General features: G+C 41.4%; 2 protein-coding genes across 2 annotated transcripts in view; both read left to right on the top strand.

Annotated features, from left to right (window-relative positions):
• The first annotated feature begins 612 nt into the window (after positions 1-612).
• On the top strand, positions 613-1978 carry LOC133983715 (E3 ubiquitin-protein ligase NHLRC1-like). The gene has a single exon (XM_062422887.1). The coding sequence runs from the start codon at positions 613-615 to the stop codon at positions 1855-1857; it is 1245 nt and encodes a 414-aa protein (XP_062278871.1). The 3' UTR covers positions 1858-1978.
• A 1082-nt stretch (positions 1979-3060) lies between these two features.
• kif13a (kinesin family member 13A) overlaps positions 3061-24248 on the top strand; it is a 38642-nt gene continuing 17454 nt past the window's right edge. The window contains exons 1-11 of the mRNA XM_062422249.1: positions 3061-3314; positions 3554-3644; positions 15587-15602; positions 17913-17973; positions 19105-19197; positions 19783-19963; positions 22561-22648; positions 23172-23306; positions 23406-23518; positions 23622-23733; positions 23957-24169. Of these exons, the coding sequence (XP_062278233.1) occupies positions 3260-3314; positions 3554-3644; positions 15587-15602; positions 17913-17973; positions 19105-19197; positions 19783-19963; positions 22561-22648; positions 23172-23306; positions 23406-23518; positions 23622-23733; positions 23957-24169 (1158 nt within the window). The 5' untranslated portion in view covers positions 3061-3259. The remainder of the gene's footprint in view (positions 3315-3553; positions 3645-15586; positions 15603-17912; positions 17974-19104; positions 19198-19782; positions 19964-22560; positions 22649-23171; positions 23307-23405; positions 23519-23621; positions 23734-23956; positions 24170-24248) is intronic.

Below are 24248 nucleotides of genomic sequence, written 5' to 3'. Positions count from 1 at the left end.
GTCTCAGATCATATTTCACTCAGTCTGCACACCGTGAAACTCTCAGACTGAAATAGCTGCCATGTGCCGACCTATAACAAGAATGTATTTGAAGGAACAGTTGATCTTCGCTGGGAAAAGAACAGCAATAAATGTCATATAGTCTTAAACATTATGAGTATTAGCAGGCGTTTATGTAGGAATTCTGCTGAAAGAGAAAAAACATAACACCTTTCACCCCAGTTGTGACAGCAGTGAGTATTTGGGCACCCTGTAACACCTCCTGGACACCCCCAGGCTTTGAGTATCTTTATCTTTTGATATTTGATAGGCATATGAAATAAGGAATTGTAATAATTTTTTTGCTACTGCCTTCTACTGTTTTTGAATATGTAAGAGAAGTCTGCACTGATCAAAACATAAGTTACCACTTTTAAACTCCAACTTGTGTGTGACTTGACTTCCCAAAGAGGGCAGCAGAGAGCCTCAGTATCCTGCAAAATATCACGTGATCTTCTGGGCCTACAGCACAGGACTCTAGTGTGCTGACAAAAATGTTGCAGTGCTCTTTCTCTTTTCATCACTCCATGACCTATCTTAGGTAGGTTTACAGAACATAGGAATCTTGTAGTCATGACCAGCAGTCCTGGTTCCCCACGTCGTGGCAGCATGATTCCTGAGGGGATCCTGAGAGAGATCCAGATCAACTTGCTGGAGTGTAAAGTCTGCTTCGAGAAGTTCAGCACTCAGCAGAGGGAGCGCAGACCTCAGAACCTTTCCTGTGGCCATGTACTCTGTCTGGAATGCATCAGAGCTCTGTCCCACCCTCTCCTGAGGAAGCTGGAGTGCCCGTTCTGTCGACAGCTGTGCAGTGTTGACAGCACCTCCCACTGCCAGGTTCTGAGTGACCTGCAGGAGCTGCTGTTGTTGCGGAGTACCACATCCTCTGCTCTAACTCGCAGGCCAAAAGCAGGCCTTGGTTTGGCCACAGGTTTGCGATCCAGGGCTCTGTACCTCTCTGCAGCTTTTGGCAGTTGGGGGACTCTTATCAACCCCACTGGAATAGCTGTTTTGGGGTCTTCTGGGACAATAGTGGTGGTGCATGATGGTGAGAAGAGGGTGGCAGTGTTTAGCCCAAAGGGTAAGAAGCTACACAGTTTTGGGCGTAGAGGAAAAGGCATTGACGATATCTGTTACCCAGTGGATGTCGCTGTGATTCCCTGTGGTTATGTGGTGGTGACTGATGCAGGGGACAAAGCTGTGAAGGTTTTCACCTCCAGGGGGAACCATGTGTTGACGGTCAAGGATTTCTTCCAGCTGCCATGGGGTGTGGACACAGACAGCAGTGGGCTCATCTTGGTCTCTGATGTCCAAGCCGGCACACTGTCCTGCATAAAAGTAGACTACACTCATGGTACCACTCAGCAGCATCAAACAGTTGTTTCAGATCTTCAGCATCCAAAAGCGGTGGCCTGCTGCCGGGGGACTGGGAACACAGCGGTGATAGAGCATCTAATCGATGACACTCATCCACCAGAGAAGCACCAACACACGAGGCTGAGAGTGTTTACCAAAGACTTCCATGTCCTTTATCAGACAGACAGTTTCAGTTTGACCCTAAAGTCCACAGTCTGGCTCCACATGTCAGTCGTGGCGTTTGACAGAGATGGAGATGTGCTGGTGATCGACTCTAATCAGGGGATGATTTGGAGTTTGCGGAAGCTCCAGAGCGACCCTGTCCTAACTCCTCTTGTGGGAGACCACCTTGTCCGCCCAGGTGGGCTTGTGTCACTCAGCAATATGCTCATCATTCTGGACAGTGGAGACCACACGGTGAAGAGTTATACTTCTAAATCTGAAAGTGGACCCATGAAATAGCTAATGTAAGAACAGGGTTTGAGTACTGTTGTATTATGTGGTGATAAAGTAACATTTTAAATAGTGAAAGTTACCTAGAAATAAAACTATTTATAAATTCTAATGAATGTGAATTTAATAAATTGAGTGTTATTAAATGCTTTGTTGTGTACATAATTTAAATATAGGTAGGCTTACCATTTTCTGACTTTTTAAGACTTTGTCATGCAATCATGTTGTCAAACTAATGTTTTTGTTGAAGTCATCCCGCCTTTTCTAAAAAAAACACTTGCTGCTAGAGAGTATAATACAAATATTTATTATTTTCTAGTATTGTTATTGCCCTCAAAAAATAGTTTTTGGTCGATGAAATTGTTCAAATTCAGTCTTACTACAACTGATAATAAAATGATTAATGTAGGATGAAAAAATGATGTAACAATTTGAGTGCAAAATGATTTGTGCTCATGTTATCATTTGAATTGTTATTGTCTATATTTATTTTTATTTTTAATCTCAAACTAGTTTTTAAGCGTATGATTTGTTTAATAGACTGCTTTTGGGGACAAATTTCAGACTTACAACCAGTTAATTGGGGGCAGCTTGTCTATTTGGGACAAAAGCTGTGTCCCTCATTATGAAGAAGCTGACTTTGGGGTTACTGGTTATTGCTAGGGTAAAGTTAAGGTTGTGTTGAAGATTAGGGTTAGGCAAGTGGTGGTGATGGTTAAAGTTAGGGTAGGAAACTAATGTAAATCTATGTAATGTCCCCAAAACTGACCATGATCTCTCTCTCTCTCTCTCTCTCTCTCTCTCTCTCTCTCTCTCTCTCTCTCTCTCTCTCTGTGTGTGTGTGTGTGTGTGTGTGTGTGTGGGGGGGCTATTAGAGATTTAGTAGTCAATGAGTGTCCTCACAAAGATAAAGACAAACCTGTTTGTGACAGGGAAAAAATAGCTCGTATTTAACTATATCGACATTTTAAACCTTTTCCAATTTTACCTCTAAACCGTCTCCAGATACTGTTGATCATAAATCAACATATACCGCCTCACTGACTCCTCTCCCCTCTGCCACCAATGAGCGGCGCGGTGCGTAAATCCTTTCCCCTCTTTGGCACAGCCGTCTCCAGTCTGCCAGAGGAGAGCAGTCGTGCTCCCAGTGGAAGATGGCGGTGCAGGGGATGCTGTCTGGGGCTGGAGCAGAGTGCTGGATTTGCACAAGAAGCGAACCCGGATGGATATAAAGGAAAAAAATGAACACATTCCTATCTCTTCTCCTCGAGGTCTGGACTTTTTTGGGGTTGTTTAAGTAGAGTCTGCTGCCTTCTTTTTGGTCGGGCAGAAATCCGGGCTTCTCGTCGGGGGGACTGTACATTGATAGCTCGGCGCATAGACAGGGTGGGAGTGAAAAAAGTGGACGAAAATGTCGGATACAAAGGTAAAAGTTGCAGTGAGAGTTCGGCCCATGAACCGCAGGGGTGAGTGTGACAATGGTGGTTTCTCTTTGCAAAACTCGCATTTCTGTCTTCCTCGGAGTCATGCTACATTATCATCTCAACTTTTTTTTATTTCATCGCCATTGCTGCTTTCAGCCTGAATTATGAGCCTCACTTTAAGGCTTGAGTAAAGTTTTAACGCAGTCATGGCAAGGATTTGTTTTACCATTCACACCCACGCTAAGTGCTTTACTTTCCCAACAAACTTATTCTCTCTGCAGAAATTGAACTGAATACAAAATGTGTCGTGGATATGGAGGACAACCAGACGGTCCTACACCCACCACCCTCAAATGCAAAAGGGGAGAACAGGTAAACAAAGCTGAAACACTGCCAACTGTTATTGTTTGAAAATGGATCTTGTTTATATGCACATATACACACATAAAAGCAAAAATAGTGCAGTGATCTTATTGTATCTAAGACCCCCACCCCCCCTGTCTGTGGTTAGTCTGATTGCTGGAGAGTAAAAAAAAAGAAGCTTGCACACATTATGGGAGCTCTGGATGTTTTGGAAATGTCTGTTAAGGTTGTTTAGCTCAGGGAAAGAGCAGAGAACATGAACTTGGTCCCACCCATATTATAATACAATAACATAAAGTGCAGCTCTAATGTCTGAAAACACATTAGAAAACCTGCACGTCTCCCTTCTTACCCTCAGTTCTAACAATTTCGTTTCATAAATGCCAACAGATAAATGCAGTGGTTTAAGAGGCACATTGTACTGCTGCTGCTGAGGACATGTCTGTCACCCACCTGCTTGCAACATGATATTATGTTATGTAATTTGTTTGAACTTTCTAAAACTGTTCACCTCAGCATAATGATAATAATAATAATAATTACACCCTCATATTTTGCATGTCTAATGTTGAAACCCAGCGAGAGGAGAGGCAGTTGAGCATGTCTGACACATGAAGAGCGATCAGATTAATGTCAAGCCTCAGGGTATCACTGTAAATCCCCGGAGTTGGAACTAATTTAAGTTATGTTACATTCAAGACCACACCATGGCATTTTTTAAATGGACGAAAAGTGCAGAAGAGTATACGGAGCACTGCAACAAAAGGAGAGCTAAGCATCCTCTTATGTTTCACACTCTGCTGTGGCAACACTGAAGTTCAGCAAAAAAAGAAAGAAAAAAAGCTGCAGTTTCTGCTTCCAGAGGTGACATCCCCTCACATTGTAATTAGGAGTCAATATACATGCTAATAATGGTTGTGTAGCCATTGAAATGTCATGCCTGTAAGCAGCTTGAGGGAAGTTACAATATTATTCACACAAGACTATTTTCTGCAAATATGCGCCTGGTTTGCTGCTCTCCTCTGCTGTAGGTGTCACACATGATTAGACAGCTGACCTGATTATCCATAGGGGCAAATAAATCGGCAAGGATGCTCATTTAGGGGGGGGGAAATCCTTTATTTCTCACTCAAATGTTTTCTCTGATTATTTGAAATGAACAAACAACTCTTCAGGCTACAGTAAAAGTCAGCAGTGTGACCGCTGAAAATGAAGCCATAGGAATCAGACACATGCTGCAGTCAAAGCTTTTCTCATGGCCCACATCCAGTCTTGTTAAAGTATAACACTCTGCTGTTCCATGTAACCAGCAGTCAGCATTATAAATGGTAATGAGCTCGCTCCCTCAGCAGCTCGGGTCCACACATTAACCTGTATTTAAGGCAATTATCAGAAGAGAAATTGCCACACAATGGCCGCGTTCCAGGCAATTAAACAAATCACACTCAAAGCTAACATATGTGGAACAGGACACATAACAACAGAACAAAACGCTGTTGTGGGTGAGAGGTCAGCGAGGACACAATAACTCCACAGAGATGCAGACTGATTGCATCTGCAATATTTTCTCAGCTAAGTCATTAGTTGTTGGATCTGACGCTGGATCTTTCCGCAGCTACTTGTTGCCATGTTGTTGAGACACAAACAAATTTCACATTTTCATTCAGTGGAAGTTTCCATATCTGATTTTACATGTCGTATCAGCCACACAGAGATTCCTTTCATTGACTCAGACATTGATATAAAATGTTTTCTGCTGGGTTCACATTGACTGTATCTGGGTTAATTTGAAGTCATTTTCACTCTTACAAACCTATTTTCTTAATTTGAACTATTTGCAGGCCTTTAGCAAATATTTTCTCCACAGTGGCCATGACCTTGGAACATTTGGTTTTATTATGTTACATTTCTATTCTATAGTGTAGCCCAGGCGGATAATTACTTGTTAACATTTCAGTGCTAGTGCTGTTGGTGTTTTGGGTCTCTGTGTTTAGGCTGCCAGGGTTTTCTTAAACCATATAATTTGCCTCTCTGCTGCTTGTGGAGCCACAGAAGGGGATACCCTATTCGCTAAGACTTTGCCTTGTTTTGAAGACACCTGCTCCTGCGTGTAGGAAATATGTCAGATTTGTTGGGTGTTAGTCTGCCAATTATGGCTACAGGGCCCCAGACCATGGGAACTTTTTCTCTCTCTTGGGAATGCTCGGGCAGTAATAGCTATTTTTATGGAGACGGACACATCTGAATTAGATGCATCTCTTGCGTAAATCGCAGGCTCTAGATTTTGAAATGCAGGATTGGACTTTTTTTTTTTGGATCAGACTCTTTTTTCCCCCCTCCTCCAGTAATTTTGCTCAATACCTAAAAATACTGCACTAGTTGGATGAATTTGGCAGCTTCAGGTTTTGCATTGTTTCCATTCATATTCCATCTTGGATTATTAATTAAACATTGAAATTTGTATTTTTGTATTGTAATTTTAATCAGAGACCACAGAGCACCAACAACACATGCAAGTCACTTAAGAAATATAAGAGAGTTGCTTTGAAGGCCGAGCCTCATTCTTTGTGCTTCAATGCATTATAGCAACACTCGTGACCTCCACCTCCCTCTCCTATTTCCCAGAGAAATAATCTCAGTGGTGGGCGAATGAAACATGGGTTGTGACTTCAGGGCGACAGGTTAAGTTTCCTTAATGTTCATAATCATATTTCTCAGTCTCGTCTTTCATCCGCCAGTTAAGCTAGCACGAATGGCATACTTGAAATGGGAATCTGGGAAAGTAGTTTTGTTTTCACACGCCAGTCTGCTTTCCTGTGGGGTCTAGACACAATGAAGGCGGGGGTGGAGAGGCAGAGAAATACCTGAGGCTGCTGTCTGCACAGGGGATGAGTGCTTGAGCATCATGACAAGAAAATACCCTTCGTCTAACACAATGGGGCCATATTACATCTGTCATGCCCCAGCATGCCCCTCCTCGTACAACAATTGAATACAGGGCCATCAAGTCTTGGAAAATCCTTTCTGTGTATTTCATCTAAATACATAAGCCAAAAGCTAACCACAGCTAACTTTTTAGAGAGGCTGGTTTATGTTAGAGAAAGGTGCTGTCTTTTGTCTTTCTTTCGTTGTAGCTAACTAAAGATGTGTCTTTGTAGCGGTAAATAAGACTCTTCCCCTATGCTGCTACTCCTCTGAAGTCCAACATATCAAGACGATCAGTGGAAGACAGTGTGTCTCTATCTGATAATGTCTGTAACTGAGCTTGTAATTTCTTCTCTAATCTCTTTCTTATCACTAATGGTTACAAGAGCTCATTTGGGTTTATCGCCACTTGGCTCTGTTATCTAGCTTACTTTGTTATCTTACTGCTGTGGACATGAGCTTCAATTAAAAAGTCATCCACTAGGGGGGCGCAACTTCTACTGTGCTCCAGTATTTTGGAATTATGTTGAACAAATATATATTTATGACTTATGTTCAGAGATAGCTGAGTCGTGAGGTCCTGCATGCCTGTTTTTGCACAAGCTAAAAGGCCCAAAAAGTTATTTAAAAAAGTAAAAGTGCTGCTGTGTGAAGAAACATTTTTGCATTAAATGCGTTCGCTTTCTGGCAGAAAAGATAAATGAGAAGATTTACCACTCTCATGTGTGCAATATGTTTTGTCCAAAGATGGCAAAATCATGATCAGTCCTACTCTGATTGGTTTACCCTGATATTCTTAACCTAAACCTCACTCCTCATGCCTAAACCTAAACAACCCAACCAACGATGGCAAGGAGTACTAGCCAATCAGAGGCAAAGTAGGGTGGGTCATGCTTTGCTATTCTAGATTTTTAAAAAAGGCCTTGTGTGTACTGCAAAACTGAAGCTGCAGCTCATTAGCTTAGAGGACCATTCCTACATAGGACACAGGAAGTGTATACCATTTGGTACAATTTGCGCCATTATCTGTTATAGAGCATCTCTGGCTTAGCCCAAAGACTAGAAACAGAGGGAAACAGCTAGCCTGTCTGTGTTCAAAGGTAACAAAATTCACCTACCACAACCTCTTAAAGTCACTATATCTAGTTTGTTTAAAATGTACAAAACCTGAAGTGTTTCTTGTCGAGGATAGATAAAACGAGCTTTAGAAGTGCTGGTAGGCTAATTTTGTTACCTCTGTTTCTTGTCTTTATGCTATGCTATGCTAAGCTAATCAGTGTCTGCCTGTAGATTTATATACATTTTTAATATAGGTCAAATATAATAATGTCCTTATTATGTTTTACAGAATGACCCACTACTGACCTCTATCACCAGAGACCAACTCAATGTGGTCAACATGTGTGTCGTTAAAGTCTTTACAGATAGCCTCTAATGCTCTGTGTTTGTTTGTTAACCCTTATGATACCCAGATGTCAAAGACACTAAGTTTCCCCTCTGTTAGATAAAAGTGTTGACCGGTGATGACAGTCGCTGATGTTGTTAAAGTTTTGGAGGTCTGTCACATTTTCTCTTCACACATGACTAAGTGTCATCATGCTTTCCAAAACAAGCTTTAACTAAATGACAATGCTGCCTTGTCCATTGGCTGCCCTCAGGAATGTTCCCTTTGTCCTTCCATTTTGCTCACTATGTGCCAATAATCAACCTTTCCATTCAGTAATACATTATTTCTCGGAGTTAGTCGGCCTAAAATACACACCATAGCCAAGGCCGTAGCCAGGATTTTTCAAATACCGAGGTCAAAACTAAGACCACGACTTATATAAGTGTGCTGTAATCCATGATGTATCTATAACGTTTCTTGCTGTGCATTTCTCAGTCATGGTCACTCTTGTGGTCCAGTTCTTTCTCATCACTTCCAATTTTGCAACTTAAATCAACTCCTATTTCAGTATTGTACAACTTCCATGGTTGTATATTTAAAAATTATAAGTGCATTATATTATTTTCTTTGTTTGTTCTTAAAATGTGGAATGGAGCACGGCCTGCTGGGAAAGGGAGAAAAGGGCTCATCCAATGAATGAACAGTTTGCAAAATCGGGTCAAGTCCAATTCACAAAAGTAGACAACATATATCTGGTGATTTTCAAGTGGCAGTTCACATATACTGCAGCGAATATTTTTTCTGGAAGTGAGCACTATATAACAGCGACTTAAAAATCTCTAGTAATATGCTGTGTTTATTTGTGAATTTGTGAAGAATCTGCTGATGGAAGCGCAACACAGCTGGAGCTGTTCGGTAAGGAAAACAGTTAAATTGGAAACAAGTTGGGACATCACTCCACCGCTGGCTATAGCCGACTACTTTCGTTTTTACATGGCAGCGGTATCTGCAAGTACGTGTCACGTGACGGTCCGTTGATGCAAGGATAATTGTCTCGTCGGCTATTTTCACTTCACAATGAAACAAAACTTCAAGAAAAAAATACCGAGGACATGACCTCGGTGTCCTCAATGGTAGCTACGGCCATGACCATAGCCCAACTCTTTCTGTGTGACTTCATTTAGGCATGCTATTAGCGGAAAGTGTTGTGTGTTGCTGATAAAACAATTGTAATCCCTTGAGGTCTGATCTCTGTTTGTTTAGAGGGTGGGATATTGATTACATCTTCATCCGGAATTGAGAAAAGATGGCGTCCTCCCTCTTTGTCAAGCCTGTGCCTCATTGATCTCAGATGTGGCTTCTCATTCTCTGAAGGACGTCTACGTAAAGAAAAAAAACTGACATTTCTACCATAAAGATTCTGGTTCTCCCTCTCATGTGATTCTCTCAGGCGAGGCGTTTTTGAAGTTATGAAGCTGACTCGTGTTTACAGGAATTTAATGTCATGGTGGGAGAGGTTTATTTGGGACTCACTTTCAGTCTCATTAAGGGAAGTGAAGCCATGCAACTAAAACAATTTGTTTCATAATGTCCAAGCACGTAATTACTGTATAAATATATTAGGTATATTTATCTCTGCAATTAATGATTTTTGTGATATGTTTGAGCATGCTTACTCTGGCTTTTGTTGTCTATTGTCCTTTACAGCCACACAGCAGATCCATTCAGATAAGTGACATCCAGTAAGCAGACAGGGTCAAAGGAGGTGTGTCCTGGTAGTAAATGTGTCACTTAATTTCCCTTGGAGAGGGATATATTGAACAAATTGATGAACTTCACTTTCTTTTTGGCTTGTTGTGTTGCCTTTGAGGCAAACCAGATTTAAGGCTTCAGAGCAGATGTGGTTAGTATCCCTTGCTCCGTTGTAGCATACACTCAACCTGGCCCTTGGCCTTTTGACCCAGCTTGTCACAGTAGTGTCAGAAATGCTGGAGAGGATCAAATTAGACCCTGCCTGCATCATATGTTGTGTTCACTTTTGTTACTGAAACTTCAAAGTCCCAAACAGAAGTCGATGTGATCATCATGTGTGCTGCTGATGGCGGTGCTATTCATTAAGGCTGTTTTTGAGATCCTGAGCTTGGCGTTCATATTGGAATTTTGACTCATGAGGCTGGTAGGTTGTCTTGCCTCCATGTTTACCACGGTTGCTTAACGACAGCAGTTGCCAAGACACAGAAATGTTCTGGAGTTATGTTGATGACCTAATGAGTGATATCCCCAAGCCACCCCAAATATTTTCGTAAGAAGCTAATTTTAGCATGTTGAACAATGACCCACGGAAGCATTTGTTTCAAACATAAAAGAAAAACACTTAAAGTCCCCTTCCAGTCAAAAGCGTGTCTTTCTTCATGTTTCTTTGGATGTTTGCGCTTCACTTTGCAGAATGATGAATGTGCAGAGTTTGACACTTTAATCTGATAAAAAAGTGGAAAGTTTCTCTGCGCTCATCTGAAAATCTGAGTATGACGTGTACTTTAAAAGCATGATTTGTGACATCACAACGATCCAATTTTTTTGCGATGACAGGAGCCAATCATGGTCCGTTATGCAAATTACGCAAGTGGAATGTGGAAACTTAAAGCCTACACGGCACATACACTGAGAGCAGACTTTAAAATTTAAGCATTCATAGATTTAGCTTTTTTCAGTGAGGGAGAAGGAGTATATGGGCTGCTTTTAATTAGCCAAGATGTTGCATATTTACATTAGAAATGTTATAAAGCTTAAAAAGGTCCAATAATTGTTTGCATTGCAGGATTCAGAGCTAGAAACTTCTTTTACTGCTGTTTTTGAAATATTTTCCTGCATGTAAACCTCTGACTTCAACCAGCTGTCATGTTTGCTCAGGAATCACTAACGAATACAGTCTGGTCAATCTTACGTTGCACTTCATTAAAATCATCTAGAGTGTAATTGGTCAGACAAGAGACCCACCCCCTCTCTTATAACCCTGCTTGGTATTTTCCTGCTCTCCTGTCTTTCTGTGCAGCAGGGTGACCTCTGCTTTGAGCGGGTGGGGACCAGCGTGTTCTGTTCTAAACATACAGGAAGACGATTTGAAATGTTAGCTCAGCCTGTGAGAGCACAGTGCGCTGTAACCTAACACTTAAACACACACACGCACACACACTTGTGTGGAGCTCTGAGCATTGTGTTCGGCTCCAGAGCTTGTTGAATTGTAATTGTCTAAAGCATGCTGACGTCTAAACAGGGGAAAGAAAGTCAAAGGAGGAGTATTAAAGTGGTGGCGGAGGCATAGTTTCAACCACAGATCAAAAGGAGGCATAACTACAGATTGTGTGTGTGTGCAGAAAGAAGAATGCTGTGAATGTCATCTCAATGGGGGGTGAACTTCATCCAAGTGATTTACATATTCCATTTGAGCAGCAGGATTATGTCATCAGAGACCCTTGGAAAGCCTGCTAAATGAGTGATGACGCATCTGTATAACCTTCATGCAGTGGTGAATGTGGAGTCGTTCCTTTCCAGATTGGGATTAATTTCTGGTTGCTAATTTGAACCAGCTCACTCATTTGAAGGAGTGTCAGATTAAGTTAAATGATACATAACATTTTTTAGTATGTGTATGCTGGATTCGTCTGTGATCATGAGGACACATTGCAATATTTTTAAGGATGGATAGATGTTCCAGTGGGTGGATGATACAGTAGATTAATCTGGTGTGTTGCCTACTGTTCAGTTCAGTTTTCGGTGGCATAATAACCCAGTGGCCTTAATCCTCCTCTATAACCACAGGGGGGATTCCACTGCTGCTTTCCCACTCTTCGTAACTTCCTTTAGGGCACCGGCTCACATGCATCTGTGATGGACGGCAAAATAAGATGCCATGTTTCATAACAGCCATGTGTGAGCTGACTTTATTTGACCCTGAGCAACACATTTGAACATAATCACAGTCTCGTGCAGAGGAAGTATCTTCTACTGGAAGCGATAAGAAATAAGGATTTGGCAGATATGATCAAAATGTGCTCCTCTAAGCTGTCTGCCATGACACAGGAGTAATACACAGGATAGAGGGAGACTCATAGTAGTATGAGAGGCCATTTTCATCCCCAGCCAAGTTGAAATCATTCATGGATGCCTTGGCATCAGGTAGCTGGAGGCGTGGGAGCCCAAGTGTGCCCTTGATGACTCACGCATTCAGGCACAATGAAGCAACCCCCAATGGGATTTGGAGCTGCAGTGTCCGCCTGCGTCTGCCTCTAAGGGGCAGAATCTGATGCTATCTGGCACTTCTGTGCCATACATGTGTGTCACACACTTTTTCAGCCACAACATAGCTTTTAATAAGCAATGCATAACAATCCATGACCTGACAGGCATGATGAATAATAAGCAAATGGCCTGTGGGCTTCATGCTTGAATCATTTGCACTGTACAACATTTGTTGCCACACTGCCACTGCTCGTATTTTTTAACTGGAATGACATAAACAAAAACATTGCCACTGCAGTTTGATTTTCATGTGGAGTGTCAAGTATTGATAGACAATGCAGAGATTTCAAAACATCATATTTTTTTATACTTTATTTTGATAACATTAATAAACATGAGGTCACTCAGATAAATTAAATGATAAACACAGAAGTTTTTCACAATTGCATTTACTATAGTTGGAGCTGTCAGACTCTTCATTAGTCTGTATGAATCCCATTCAGTCCAATACTCTTCTCCGACTTCTGTGTGTAAACCCAAACTGAATGTCATACATTCCATACTGCTGTTTACGGTATGTATACATTGGTTCAGGGTTGGAGGCTCTTTAAGAAGCCAGCATCTTGTAATTGTCTTCTTGCGTGCTACCGTGAGTTTTTAGTAAATATTTGTCTCTGATAGTTCCTTAGATATGTTTCCTAAGTAGAAATCCTAATATGGTGGCTTGAACATTAGCACAGAAAGGCTGCAAAATGAGACAAGACCAAAAGATGTGAGTGTAATCTGCGTCCACATTGTCTCCAGCTTTGAAGTCCAGTTTATTTTGATTTTCAGGGTTATAAAAAACCTCACACAGCTCTTCCAGCAGAAGCCTCTTTAACTTTGTGAGTTTGTAGTAGTCATCTGGGTGTGGATTACGAGAGTTCATTCCTTCAGAAAAATTTCATTGTCCAGGTCTCTTTGCCACTTCTGCTTCATTTAGTCTGTTGATTTGTTCTTCATCAATAATATACTTAGATACAAGTCTCCAATAATCTGCTTGGTGGGTGCTGAGTTGTATGATTTGATGAACATCTGTGTAACATCAGATGGTTCATCTTTGCTCTGTGTCTTCACCTCTTTTACTTAATAGTGCTGCACTTGCCAGTATCTATCTAGATCATATTTTTTTAGACATAGACCGGAAGTCTATTAATTCCCAAAACGTTTTTAAAGTGAATCCAAGTGATGAACTGTGTGCAGGATTCCTTGGTTTTCTTTTCACAATACATTGGAAAATACTGGATTTGTTTTTACAATAACCAGTAATAATGTAAAATAAAAATAAAAAATACATCACTTATATGGTTTCTACAAGCAAGATATGGAATTGCTAAGAAGGAATCTTTAATTATCTTTAATCTCCCCACAGATTTCTGGGGAGATTAAAGATATTTTGTAGGAAGCAGAGTGGGAGAAATAAAACCTAATGTACTTAAACTTATTGAATTAGTTCTTAACCTTGCGGTAAGGGGAGGAGGTAAGGACAGAGCGCATAACAGTGAATACAAATCAGAAATAAAGTTGGTGTTGAGAATCAAGTACAATTCTAATGAGACTTTCAGGACCAAAGATTGGTGCTATGAAATCCTAAATATAGCTAGTTAGATACAATTCCCTCCATTGTCTTTTTCTGCATTCCCAGCATTCCAGATTTGGTTGTGTATACTGTACCACTGCAGTGACTCTGTTACTGTTTCTCTGCTATAGTGTCCCGACTGCATGTCTTTTGTCTCCATATTATGGTGTATGTGTGTGTGTTTGTCTCTAGCTCTCTTTTTCCGGTCTTCTGACTGCTGTCCTTTTGTTCTTGACAGGGAACATCTGTACTCCGTCTTTATTTGTTTCCCATCCCTCATAAGGCTGTAGCTGTTGTCTGTTGGTTTGTCATCATAGCTCTCCCACATGCATCCTTCATCTCCAATGTGTAGCAACACTGACATTTGAAACATTTTGATTTTTTTTCTCCACCTCTCATGAGGTGGTCATTGGGAAGTGGTCAGTAGTGGTCAGTAGTCCAGGACCCCAGGAAGTCTTTCAGACCTATTTTCCCTTGCTGTCTACTTCTGATCCAAATCTCATAGCTCCTCATGGACATCCCCTCTCTGCTCTGCAGTATGGTTGGACAGACCAGAGGACAGGGCCCTGCAGTCTTTGTCTGCCCTGATTAAGACCAAGTTTCAGTGGTTGTTAGTGGCCCAGATTCAGATTCAGGGTATGAACCCAATCGAGGCCCATTTCCTTTTACTCCTCTGCCCCTCACTCTCTTTCTGTCTTTCTGTTATAATGAGTTTGAGCACAGTTAATAGCATGTATGTAGTCCTTTTAAAGAATATCTCTTCATAATTCCTGCTTGCTTGCTTTTTTTCATCACATAAAAACCTTAACAGCAGCACACATTTGAAATGAAAGTAAAAATGTAGAGGAGTATTTCTGTGGGTATTACAGCTCTCTACAGTAGGCGTTGTTGTTGGTGACTCAGCTCAGTTTGGGTGAGACACTCTAGTGCAGCGCTTCAATCTCGCTCCCTGCCCTGTATTAGTTACTGTGTGAAGGTGATGCCCACCTCTGTCGCTGTGCCAGCAGACGCCTGCAGGAGGGCTGTGCTGACTGTTGAAGGACAGGACTGTGGCAGATGTAGAAGCACTAGGGTGGTGGTGTTGTTTCACTGCATCATACTGCAACATGCATGTTTATCACTCCTAATTTCTTAGCCACATATTTCAGTGGTTGTGTGATTTTTGAGGAATTGCAAAATCAATGTTTAAGCTTTCTGCTTTGGGGAATTCCCTCTACAGTTTAGAGAATTATTCTACAATTATCCTACTTTAGGGGTATATATGCTACCCTTTTGTCCTTAGTTCCGGCAGCTGGTAATGCTGAGTGCAGCTTCCCCAACCTGGCCTCTCTGTTAAGTCCACAGGCATAAGAGCTATTTACTCAACAGAGTCAGTGGGACATTGAATCCTAAATCTCTTCCCTTCCATACGCTCCACTGGCCCAATTATGAACCCAATCACAGCAGCACCTACCATCAGGAAATCCCTCTGTGTAGAAATGAATGAATGAATGAATGAATTTTTGTGGGAGGGAGTGAATGAAGAAGTCACAAGAGGAATTTTAATGTGTAGAGAGTTACAACAAAGTCTGAGGTTTGTTTTCAATGCGCATACTCCAATTCAAAAAAGATGTTTGTGTCAACACAGACAATGGTAAGTTTCCTACTGTGAGGAGTGCAGCTGCATGCTCTGACTGCTAAACTGTATCAATGCTAACCCTGTTATTTTGTCCTTGTATCTCTCTTTCTCTGGGGTCACCTGCGGATTTCTTCTGTTTATGATGGATTGCCCATCTCAATCAGCAGGAAACAACCTAAGGTATGTAAGTTTCATCTGTCTTTATTGCTACAAAAAAACTGGCCAGCATCAACAGAGCTGATGTGCAGTGTCAGCAGAAACAGTCAGTAGTTATTTTCACTGCAAGGAGCTGTCTGTAGTGACTCCTCGCTGACTGTCTCTGCATCACATTAAAATAATCCAGCGGCAGGATGGAGCACCAGCAGCACAATTCCCCTGAGGGGCTGAGAAGCATCCTGCACAGATCAGTGTAATGTTGTGAAGTTGTTTCTAGGGAAATGATTGAGAGTGTTTTTAGTAGTTTGGTTGGTCAGCAGGAGCCGGATAGATGTCCATGTGAATGTGTCAGTGCTGTAAGATCTCGTGAACACCCACAAAGGCTCTACAATGAGAGAGGGATGAGCGCGGACACTGGGGCAGTGTGTGTGCACATTCAAAGCTGCATTGTTGAAGTGCACCCCCACCTCCCCCCTTGACAACACGCTGGTGACTAGCTCAGAGATGTTTCACACACCAGGGACGTCCTTTGTGCTCAGTGTACTCTGCCACTGACGGGACCAGGGAGCGTTAGTGTGGGCCATGGGCGTGCATGGTCTCTGGGGCCTGTGAACCTGAGTTACCCTGTAATACCCTTTAGCTAGACCAGCACGTGGCTGTCTGCTAAGTTATAGTGCTACTAGTCTCCCTGCATTCTAAAGGGAGAAATGGAGGCTGCAGTCCAATCACGTTCAACCAGTTTTCATCCCAGAAAAAAATGAAATGAAATCACATTGTGCTTCTCAGCTTCATCATTATTTGTACTGCTGATTAATAGTAATTGTCCAATCAAGAACAATTTGTTGCACAGTCACACCCTTTGGCTGCAAAGAAACAGACCAGGGGAGATTGAAGGCCTAGTTACCAAACCAGCCCTAATTGAGAATGATGGCACTTTTGTTCCTTTGAATGGCACCCACTCACTTGTCTGAAGTCACAAGAGGAGGTCTTGTTTTCAAAGCATTCAGTGATCTCAGTGCTTCCCATGCTGACTGTGCAACCAGTGGTTCCCTGGCCAATAGCCCTTATTATGATTAGAGAGGAGTTCAATTATTTTGGGGTATTTGTGTTGGGGGAAGTAATTTGGCAGTGAGGGTGCACTGAAAGCCAGGAGTAGTAACATGTGCATCAGTGCTGTGCTTGCACTGCAGGATGACAGTGTAGCAGCGATTCTCCCACCAGCTTGAAGGAAATCTGCAAAAGAGAAGTAACTAGAGTCTGGGATAGAATATCCATTTATTTTTTAATTAACCAGGAAAGCCCCAGTGAAATTAAAAATCTGTTCTGGGCAAGATAGACAGCAGTGACAATGAGTTGCACAAAAAAACAACTTCAAGATATTTATAAATATCCCACAAAATCAGATATTAATAAAAAATGTGATTGTAAGATTTTGAATAAAACAATGATTTTACAGTGACAATTTTAAATGAATTTCAGAGAGACAATTTGGTTCGACTTCGATCAATTTAGATACATAAAAGCTCTTTTAACCAGTTTAGTGCAGACACTGGGGCATGATAAATCTCCTATATCTGACTATAAGAAGTCTATAGTATTAAATATTATGTCCAAACTAACTAAACTTAATTATAAGTTCTTGTCACAGCCCTGATTCACAGAGGTATCCTGGATTTGAATATTTAAATCATAATGGCTCCCCAATTAAATGTTTGGACAATGTTTGCTGTATACAAGAGTGAATGAGTGAACATGCAACATGTACACTAACAGCTGTTCTGTCTGTGAGGAATAGGGGTCTTTGGTGTAAATGAGGCTGTGTCATCCATCCAGAGCTCATGCAGGTGCCTCTGGGGCACAAGGGAAAGGGTCTCTGCTTGCTGAAGTCCATGTTGTGAAACCCGGCGCTGAGGGCTGAGCGCCAGCACGCACCACCGGGAACAGCCACGGCCGTGTCTCCTTGGAAACGAGGGTCACCGGGTGCTGGAATTTCTTGTGGAGAGCGCTGACCCTGATTTATGAATTAATTTAACTCCAGCCACTATCACAAAACACTAGGGTAGCTAACAGTGGATTTGTGCAGACAGTCACGGCGCAGCCTCTAACAAGCATTACCTCGAACAATACCCGGGTAGACTTCATCTCCCTCGCTCAGACAAGCTCAGTCCTGCTGATTTACTGCACAGCACAATAAGCCTATTTTGTGCCTCAGACTAGGAAGAAGAAGAAACGGGGCCGCTAGAGAGCAGGATCAAGTGGTGTTATACTGTACGTGCTCTGACAGGTGTAGAAAGTGTATGTTTACACTGCCTGTGATGTCTCCCCCTCATGCAGGTGTTCGCCTTTGACCACTGTTTCTGGTCCATGGATGAGTCCAACGTTCCCAAATATGCTGGTGAGTCATAAGTGTTCATGCTGAAACTGATCCTTCGCTCATCACCCAAGAACTCAAATCATGTCCCATGTAAAGAAGTAATAGCGCAGGGAAACTCCCTACTTGATGGAAAGAACAGCAAAGCAAAGCAAAGCATGGTGTGTGTATATACATATTACTATATATATATATATATATATATAAAAGTAGACCGCAATGGCCATTTGATTGCCATGCTTAGACAAACAAAATCAAAACATTTGGTCATTTTAATGAATGTACAAAAGGCGTCAGACATCACAACAGAGTAAATAAAGCTGTTGCCAAATAAAGGTTACCTCAGTGAAACTGATCAAGCAAAATGATAAATTACAGCTTATATATATAAGTATATGATCATTTGCATTTGAGCGAATGAATTAAAATATATAAACAAATTAGTTATCTCGGTGTTGTTTCGAAACTATAAAGTCATGCAGGTTTACACACACAGACCATGAAAATATCACTTGAATTTGTATCATATACAAATAATAATGCAGGCTGCTCTAATTTGCATTTCTTACTATGCTAATGTAATCCTCTACCAGTGTTATACTTCTCATATGCCCACTCACATGTTTAATTCATTTTGTTCAGCTACCGTTCATTGTCTCTGAGTGCAGCACACAAAAGGTTACATCTACAGTTTGTCTAATAGCCCTATAAAAAAGATGTTATTACTGCCACTACATTTCCATAATCATTGTAGATATTTTGCTTGTCATATCAACATCATTTTGAGATGGAAATGAAATGCTTACATCTGGTCTGTCCTGAAAACGACAAGGCAGCCTGTTCACTGAAGGGCTGCCTCGAGGGCCCGGGCCAAGGCTTTATTTAGCTCATTAAACAGCTGTCCCATTCAACAGGAGCATGACAGTGAACCACACAAGAGATTTCTCTACACGGCCCAGCATTTTCCACACGACCAGACAGGAATCTGTCGCCCTTCATGAACCTTCTTCCTCATTGTTTCTTGTTTGAATAGCCATCGTCAATCTATTTCACTAATTTCACTAATTTTACCACAAACCAGACAGAAAGTGTTTATAACTGAATGAGTTATATGTTTAACATGATCTCCATGGTGACTGATTCTTTGTCTAAAAGGCCAAGAGGTGGTGTTCAAGTGCCTTGGAGAGGGAATACTTGAAAATGCATTCCAGGGATATAATGCCTGCATATTTGCCTATGGACAAACAGGTAATTGAAAATCCAGATGAAATTTTCACTTTTTGATTTTTTTTTTGGTAAATCCATTAGACCATACAGCCTGAGGTATTTGTCTATAACATTTTGCCTGTGTTATACTCTTTGTTGAGTCTTTTAAGTATATTTGCAGGCCAAGTCATCTGCAGATGTCTTGATAGAAAGTTTAAGTTTAAGAGCAGGAAGAGTTGTATTTCTGATCACACCGGTTGATCTCATATCCTTCCTGGATCAAATTAGCTCCTTTATCCTACTTCATCTCCTACAGGAGCACTTAGTAAAGAGACACACCTAGTCAACGCTTTCAAGAGAAGAACACAAATATTTTAATGGCCTGCCAGTCCCCTGATGTATGAGTAAATCATTTTTTAACGCTGCAAGCAGCACTTGGGAACTAGAGAGGGCACAAGCTCTGCTTTGGCACCTTTTAATAAGTCAACATTTGTTTTAAATAGATCAAGTGAATTGGTGATTAGGATGGCCACTTTTCTACATTATTGCTCAAAAATCATTTAGGATACTAATCAGAAAAATTAAAAGTAGAAACTCTAAAGTTGATACTCTGCTATGTCCATCCAGGTTCAGGCAAGTCTTTTTCCATGATGGGGAATGGGGAGCAGCCGGGTTTGATCCCTCGACTCTGCTGCTCGCTGTTTGAGAGGGTCCACAGAGAGGGGAACGAGGCCCATTCTTTTAAAGTGGAGGTGTCCTTCATGGAGATCTATAATGAGAAGGTCCGGGACCTACTGGATCCCAAAGGGTGAGTCTTGTACTTTCCCTTTAAAATAAACAAACACGTAACCTGCATCTGCTTGCCGAATTTAATGAGCTAACGCTTTGGTAATGCTTTGGAGCTGGGGTGACAGACGCAGCTGGTTACACAAACCTTGGTGTAATTTTTCTCATAGCCTCGATTCACTCCAACTCCAGCACGAGCAGTGACCTCTCAGGCAGCTCCTACTGCATCTCTCTCTGTTTATAGTTCTGTTGTGTCTAGTTGCTTGAATTCGCCGACAGAGTGTAGGAAGCTCAATCCGGTCATTTCCTGCAGAACAGCGGCCAGCATCATCCTCTGACACTGCTGCATTCTTTGCCTCAGTGGTCTGATGTGGGTTGGCAGACAGACTGCAGGGGAGGGCGAGCTGTGAAAGAGTGTGTTTCAGGGACATCTGTTAGTGAAGCTGGGAACAGGAGAGCGGTCAGAGCAGCCTGTGAGCCGAGTACCACAGAGGGACTACAGTGGATCGCTCTGTGCGCTGCAGATGTCTGAAGATGCAGCCAGACCCATTTCGATGGCAACTTCCTCTCGCTTATATAACAAGCCTCACACTCACTTGATCTTCCCATCTGTCTGTCTCTGTGGTGTGTAGGATGAAACATCAACTCTGGTATAAATATGTGGTATAGAGTCAAGCGTAAATAGGATCTCTGTTCCGGTGTCCCTCTTTTAGCTGATAGCTGGCCATGGTCTTTCTAACTGTTATATCCTCTTGTTGGCTGCAGAGGGGTGGTAGATTACTCAAGTGGAGGCAGGGAACCTGGTTTCTGCCAACCTCAGTAGTTCTGTATCCAAAGGGAGAGGGATTCAGTCACTGATCTATAGGATTTCTTCTCAACACCTGGCAGGCAGCCAGGTTAGGAGGGGCTTCAGTTCATCTAGTAAAACACCTACCTACACTAAGTTATAGTTTCTTAAAGGATAAGACTGGAAATATTCTATATTTTTGTAACACACGAATCAATAGGTTTTGACCCCCCCGAGCCTGCGTGTTGCACTCAGCCCCAAGCCAACTGGTTCCCATTGCAGATGTACATCTATAAAAATGGGTCACGAATATAGAATTTAATCTTTTATAATGCCTTACTAAAAAGCTGGACACTGTAGTTTTGAGCAAAAGTTATAAATAATGCCATTTTTGTGGATTATGTTCAGTGCCAGAATTGGTGCGTTAGTGTCTATTTACAGCAGCAGAATTGTTTATGTGAGTTTGATTCAAATAAACAACATCAGCCAGGTTTCTGGTAATGAAGGAGCGTGTCACTGAGTGTGATGGTGTGACTCATTGATGTGTGTGAAAACTGTGGCACAGAGGTTAATCTACAGACCGCTTGTTAGTATGATCAATCATCATCAAACATTGTCGGTTTTTGTCTTTTCAGTGGATGGTTTCATGATTGGATTATTTCATGGGATGAAGTAAACTATAGAATATCATCAGACTTACCCTTTTAGGAAAATTTTATTGCTCTTAGTAACTTAGAGTAACTTGTTGAGAACAGTTTACGGAGTTAGAATTTAGAAAGGTTTATCCTAACACCATCATGCATTTTCTTAAAGGAGAAGTATATTTTTCTAACTGTCAACTTATCATATGAAAAAAGTAAAACTAACCATGAACTGATCCTACTACCATATACAGTACTGACTGTGTAGCCAAGGCATGCTACAGTTTATTGCTCTGTGAAATAGAGCTCCGTCGCTGTCCAAAAACTATTAGTGAGCCACGCTGTTGAGCTGGGTGACATGTCTCTTTATTATGATGAACTCAGGCCCTTTAGTCTATTTTGAGTCCGTCTGACATTCACTGTCTACCTGGAAATACTCATAGCTGAACAGGACTGGTAGGGGAAAAACGTTTTTTTTTTTTTTTTTATATATTAGAAAATGATTTTTTTAAATGTATCAAAATATCATATACTGTACAATCATGGCTTGTGTTTAAAGTGTAATTAAAATATAAAATCGGAAATGAAAAAAATCAGTAACTTTTTACATGAGTATTTTTTCATGTAATAACTTGGCATCAAACTCCTGTTAACATGATACAGTGGTTGGAGTGCATGTTAAAGTGATTCAGCGGTGCATACAAAGCATCAAAGTAGTACAGGATCGTTAAAATATTCAATACAACTTTTTTAAATTAGTCATTGGTCATTGTCAGACATATTTACGCTATTTAACTTTTCAAGAAATACCATTGTTACCAAATACTACTTAGCATTTTTGAATGAACAAACTCCTCAAATGCTGCAACATTAATTTAAGTTTTCTTTCATACTGATCAGCCTCTCAAGGTCAGAAGAGATGCTTTGAGCTTCTCTGAAGGGAGTATTTGTTGAGCTGCCATAAGTGCCATTAGGTCTTTCATGAAAATAATTAATTCCAAAGTGCGTATTTAATTTAATTTCTCTCCTCAGAGAGGAAATTAAATGTGCTCTTCCATTTCCACTTCCGTTCCATTTTTTCTTTGTTCTTTTTTTCATATTTGTCCCTGATTGGGAATAGTGAATATTCCTCCCCTTTTTTTTTCTCCTTCTTTTACTTGCACTCATGTGTTGCTTATTTTTTGTTTTAAGGAGCCGACAGTCCCTGAAGGTTCGGGAACACAAAGTCCTGGGTCCATACGTGGATGGTCTGTCTCAGCTGGCTGTAACCAGCTTTGAGGTGTGTCTCTCACCCTTCTGAATCCACCCTGTATCACTGACCAACGAGCCTCACATTTCACATACACATAGAGATGATTTATAACATCTAGGAGAAATGCATGTATAACATATTCCCTGTTGTCAAACTATTGATTTACATTGGGAAAAACCATTTAGTTGAAAATCCTCCCAAGTGCATAAACTCCAATGACACATATTCCTGATGTGGGATGTAGTCATGGGGTTTTGTGTAGTTTATATGCCAAGCCTTGGCAGGGCCTTCCTTAATTAAGTTTAAACATCTCCACCCTGTTCCTCTGTGCTCCGGTCTGCCTGATATTAGTCCAGCAGAATTCACGGAGCCTTGGCCCAGTGCCTGCTGTGACCCAGCTAGATCACATGGCACGCAGCCTTATGTTAATACCTCCTGCCTTTATTGTTATCTTAATGATCCATTTGTAAGTTATGCCTTACAGTGATGTTTTTGTCAAACTTTAGAGCATATTTTACATTTCTTTTGAACCCCCTCTCTGTCTCTTTAGGACATCGAGGTGCTGATGTCAGAGGGGAACAAATCTCGCACAGTTGCAGCCACCAACATGAATGAGGAGAGCAGTCGATCACATGCTGTCTTCAGTATTATTGTCACACAAACACTCTATGATCTACAGTCTGGGGTCAGTCTTTTTTGTCTTCATTCATGTTTATCCTATCCTATGAATGTATTTGTCTTATCGTGGGTCTGACTGTTTGTGCATGATGGTCACAATCAACAGAATTCAGGGGAGAAGGTGAGCAAGTTGAGTCTGGTTGACCTGGCAGGAAGTGAAAGAGTGTCCAAAACTGGAGCGGCTGGAGAGAGACTCAAAGAAGGCAGCAATATCAACAAGTGGGTATATATTAAAATCCTCTAATGCATGGAAATGTGTAATGCCCAAGTAATCATTTGATAAGTTGGTACAGTAATCTTCACATTTTTTGTGTGATTTTAGGTCTCTTACCACCTTAGGCTGTGTGATTTCTGCCCTGGCTGACCAGTCAGCAGGAAAGGGGAAGGCCAAATTTGTGCCTTACAGAGACTCAGTCCTCACCTGGCTACTGAAGGTTTGACCATCACTTTGTATATTCCTATCACTGTCTTTTGATATATAATAACTCATAGCACTAGATGTTGCCTGAAATGTTGGTTCCACTGAAAGCTGACAAAAATATTACATGTCCTTTGCTGTCGCAGTCTTTGCACCATACACATCGAGAGAAAACAGAAAACAGAAAACTGTGTTGAAATATGTGGTGTAACTCTTCTTATGATGTTTTCTGTCTTCAGGATAACCTTGGTGGAAACAGCAAGACAGCCATGATAGCCACAGTGAGTCCAGCTGCTGATAACTACGAGGAGACTCTATCCACTCTGCGTTACGCCGATAGGGCCAAGAGAATCGTCAACCACGCAGTGGTGAACGAAGACCCCAACGCTCGGATCATCAGAGAACTCAGGGAAGAGGTGGAGAAGCTCAAAGTTCAGCTCTCTCAGGCGGAGGTGAGAGGAGACCTCGAGTGGACCTCACAAATGTATTCATGGCCAATTTGTTGTCACTGACATGATGATTTAGTTTCCA

The sequence above is a fragment of the Scomber scombrus genome, chromosome 7 (genome assembly GCF_963691925.1).
Source record: "Scomber scombrus chromosome 7, fScoSco1.1, whole genome shotgun sequence".
In the NCBI taxonomy this organism is placed as follows: domain Eukaryota; kingdom Metazoa; phylum Chordata; class Actinopteri; order Scombriformes; family Scombridae; genus Scomber; species Scomber scombrus.
This window is presented reverse-complemented; position numbering and strand designations above follow the sequence as displayed.